The sequence below is a fragment of the Martes martes genome, assembly GCF_963455335.1.
Source record: "Martes martes genome assembly, chromosome: 10".
Taxonomy (NCBI): Eukaryota; Metazoa; Chordata; class Mammalia; order Carnivora; family Mustelidae; genus Martes; species Martes martes.
The window spans coordinates 3,642,229-3,646,349 of NC_137898.1; the positions used below are offsets into that span (position 1 = coordinate 3,642,229).

The following is a 4,121-nucleotide window of genomic DNA, read 5'->3' on the forward strand; positions in this document are numbered from 1 at the left end:
TCCTTCCCTGGAAGGTGCTCACGGCGCTGACTGCTCTAACCTACCCCCCCAAAACCCAGGCGGGCCTGCATGGTCCCAGCAACGGAACCAGGTTCCTGGGAGTCCCTGCGAGGCCGGGCGCTCGGAGTGGCGGCTGGGAACCGAGGGTGCCTGGTTAGGGCGGCACTCCAGCTGCTTGAGCAGAGGCAGAGAAAGGGACAGGCAGGGACAAAGTGCGGGAGGCAAAACTTCGGCTGGGAGGCGGGAGTGGAGGAGACGCGAGGGGCGGGACCAACAGGTCGGCGAGCCGGTGAAGGCCGGGGTGGGGGCCGGGGACCCTCCAGGTGGCACTAGCGGCGCTCGTCCCGGCCGCCTCCCCTCCCCCAGCCAGCCCTGATTGGCAGGCGGCCTGCGACCAGCCGCGAGCGCCACAGCGCCCCAGGCGCCCAGGCGAACGTGAACGGCCCCCCGCGGGAGTAGGAGGGGGCGCCCGGCTATATATAGCGGCTCGGTCGCGGCCGGCCCAGCGCGCAGGGAGGCGCGCACAGCTCCGCGGGGTCGCAGCCCGGGTCGCGCGTCCTGCCCCGCCGCCCGCCGCTCCATGCAGCCCGGGTAGCTGCCGGCGCCTGCGGGCCCCGTCCCTTGCCTCCCGCTCCTCCATCGGCCGCGCACTCCCTGCCCCGGCCCCGGTCCCGGCCGTGCGCTCCCGCGGGCCGCCACAGGCGCAGCTCGGCCCCGCGGCATCCCGCGCGCACCGCCCGAGGGCGGGGATGGCGGGGCCCGGGGCGGCCGCGGCGGCGCTGCTCCCGGCGGTCCTGTTGGCGGTGCTGGCGCCCTGGGCCGGCCGAGGGTGCGCCGCCGCACCCGCCGCACCCAACGGCACGCTGGGGGCCGAGCTGGAGCGCCGCTGGGAGAGCCTGGTGGCGCGCTCGCTGGCGCGCCTGCCGGTGGCCGCGCAGCCCAAGGAGGCGGCCGTCCAGAGCGGCGCGGGCGACTACCTCTTGGGCATCAAGCGGCTGCGGCGGCTCTACTGCAACGTGGGCATCGGCTTCCACCTCCAGGTGCTCCCCGACGGCCGCATCGGCGGCGTGCACGCGGACACGAGCGACAGTGAGTGGGGCGGGCCGGCGGAGGGGTCGGGGGGACCGGCACAGCGGCCGCCCTTTCCGCCCCGCACACGGACGGAGGTCCCAGCTCGCACCTGCTGCCTGCGGTGGGAACTAGAACGGACTCGGGTTAGGGCCCCTCCGGCGCAGGGACACACACTCGGCCCGGGAGTCCCCGGGAGGGACGGCCTTTGCGCACCCGGGCGAACCGGCCCCGCCTCCCCGCCTTCGGAAGCCCCGGCTCTGGGTGCGGAATTCCAGCGCCTGCGGCCGTGGGCACAAGGCAAACGGCGCGGCCAACCGGCACCCGCGGGGGTCCGGGGGTCCGGGGGCCCGCGGGGCCGGCCGGCTCCTCCCGTCCGGGACTGGGCGCCGCCGCCGCGGGGCCGGGACGGGAGGCCAGCCACTCTGCGCCCGCGCACGCTGGGTTCCGGGGCCCCTTTACGTCCACCTCCACCCTAGAAACGGGGGTCCCGGTGGTTCGCAGGAGGAGGACGGGGTCCGGGACAGGTGGGATGGGCCAGGTCCCCTGCCCGGGAGTGACCCGCGATCCGCCCCCAGGCCTGCTGGAGCTCTCGCCGGTGGAGCGGGGCGTGGTGAGCATCTTCGGCGTGGCCAGCCGGTTCTTCGTGGCCATGAGCAGCAAGGGCAAGCTGTATGGTTCGGTGAGTACCTCCGGGGCCGGGAGAGTCCCCGCCCCCGCCCCCCGCCCGGCTGGGACAGCACCGGCAGGACCGCAGGACCTTTCCAGGACGGCCCATGCCTGCATCCCGGCGCTGTGGTGGGTCAGGGGAGTGGCTCCGCCTCCCCCCCAGTACACAAGTACTGGGGGCAGTGCCGGCCACCCCGGGCCTGTCCCAACAAGGGCAGAGAGCCAGGACCGGAACAGGGAACTTTCTGCCATCCCCGAGCCGCACTTTCTAGTCCATGAAGAGGGGCCACTGGCAGCCCTTCCCTGCGGTGTCTCTCTGGTGGGTTCCAGAAGGCAAGACTGCAGACTGGAGGGGGCCCGCGTGTAGATGAGATTCTCTGGCCCCCCAGGTGCCAGGCAGGTGGCTGGAGCCCCGGCGGCCATGGACTGGCCACTTAGACCCCTGGGGGGTCTTGGCACCCCAGCTTCCCAGGAGGGACCTCTCAGCCAGAGCAGGGCTGGGTCAGAAAGGAGCCCCTGACAGGTGGCCCTCAGGGTTCCTTAGAGGCCAGGAGGGGCCCCACCTGACACTGTCCCTTCTCCCTCCCAGCCTTTCTTCACAGAGGAGTGCAAGTTCAAAGAGACCCTCCTCCCCAACAACTACAATGCCTACGAGTGCTACAGACACCCCGGCATGTTCATCGCCTTGAGCAAGAATGGGAAGACCAAGAAAGGGAGCCGGGTGTCCCCCACCATGAAGGTCACCCACTTTCTGCCCAGGCTGTGACTCCCGGCGTCCTGCCTCCAAGTTTCCAGACAATCAGGAGACTTTGTGCAGATGGACGGTCTAATGCAAGAGCAGGTGTAAGATATTTAAATTAATTATTTAAATGTGTATATATCGCCACCAAATTATTTATGGTTCTGTGGGTGTGTTTTGTATTTTCCTGGGGAAAAAAAAAGACAAAAAATGACCCCCCAAACCCCCAACCCCGAGTTTTCTGGGTAAGACGGTGAAGATCTTTCCACTGGATGTATTTAACTTGTCAAAAAGTTGTCACAAGTGTGCTGCTACTCTGTGTTCAAAAATGGTGACTTCAGATCCCAGTCTCAACCCTGCTTTGCAGCGTTCCCCGCACTGCGGTGGTGAGCATCTCTGTGTCTGGAGAGGCCTTCCCCAGGGCTTTGGAGCCAGCAAAGGGACCCTCCCCGCCCTGGCTCTGCTCCTAGCATCCCCCAGCGCCCCACTCCTCTGTGCCCCGCTGCTGTGCATGGGACATATCGCCTTACTTCGGGTACCGAAAATGCACCGTGGGAGTGCCCTGCTGCCCCTCTGTTTTTAGATCTGCCAGGACTGACCTTTGAACTTCGCTGTAGTCAATCTTCCTCCATCTCCCCGATGGGGCAGAGACTCTTAGACAACTTTATAAACTCCTGTTTTCCTTTTTTGGATCAGCCGCAGCCTATGGTTCTCTGCGGCCACTGGGGAAGAGGCAAAAACAAAGCAATTTTGTAAATCTGACGGAAAGGCACGGATAGCCCGCCGGAAAGCTGGTCACGGACGGATGGGTGTGTTTGCCAACCACAACCAAAACCCTAGTGATAAAATACAAGCGTGCGATAGCTGGTATTTCTGATAAGTAATAGAATATAGGTTTTTGGTTTTTTTGTTTTCTTTTCTTTTTTTTTTTTTTTCTTCAAATGTGCTTCCCTGTTCTTGGGGAAGATTTGGGCTAAAACTGTAGAACTAGCTGTTCATTTTCGGTGAAATGTCCTTGTCATTGTGCAAAAACACTGAATTCAGTGTTTGCACGGGGAAGGTGCTGCTTCTGTCCATCGCGTTCCCCGATGAAGTGGATTTCACGTCTACCTCGAAAGCCCTTAACCCACTCACCCGGCCAGATCTGCAGAAAAGCTCAGACCCGGGGCAGGCGTTGGCCATTGCAAGTGGCTCTTTTTCCAAATGTGGCCAAAGAGGATTGCAGATAGCGTCGGTGCGCCCCATTGAAACCTTGTCACGTTTGAGCTATCTTTACCCCGTGATTTACTTTTAGTAAGGATAATCATGGTGAAAATATTTGCAGACAGCTGTTAGAGTGCACTGTATGGTCATCAAGTAACCTTATATTTTTTCTTTATATATTTTACAAATGGAACCCCTGTCGCCGCAGCCGAGGTGGAAAGGGGCAGGACCGGTGATGTTTAAAAAAAGTCCTGAGGTGATGGCAAACGTTTAATTTTAATGAATGACTTTCTGGCGTTTATACAAAATGACCTTAGCTCACTACCAGACATGCTCCGAATGTTTTGTCAAGACTTTAATGCTCTCCTAGGATGTTTCTGAACTGCCTCCCGAATTAACTTTATGGGAGTCTCCAGACAGCAAGACTGGAAAAGGCCGATTG

The 4,121-nt window shown here is 62.3% G+C and overlaps 1 protein-coding gene across 1 annotated transcript; it reads left to right on the forward strand.

Annotated features, from left to right (window-relative positions):
- Nucleotides 1-749: 749 nt before the first annotated feature.
- On the forward strand, nucleotides 750-2,503 carry FGF4 (fibroblast growth factor 4; the record flags this gene model as incomplete). Its single annotated transcript, XM_080817552.1, has 3 exons — nucleotides 750-1,089; nucleotides 1,647-1,750; nucleotides 2,327-2,503. 3 exons carry the CDS (start codon nucleotides 750-752, stop codon nucleotides 2,501-2,503), a joined length of 621 nt encoding a protein of 206 aa, XP_080673678.1.
- Nucleotides 2,504-4,121: the final 1,618 nt, after the last annotated feature.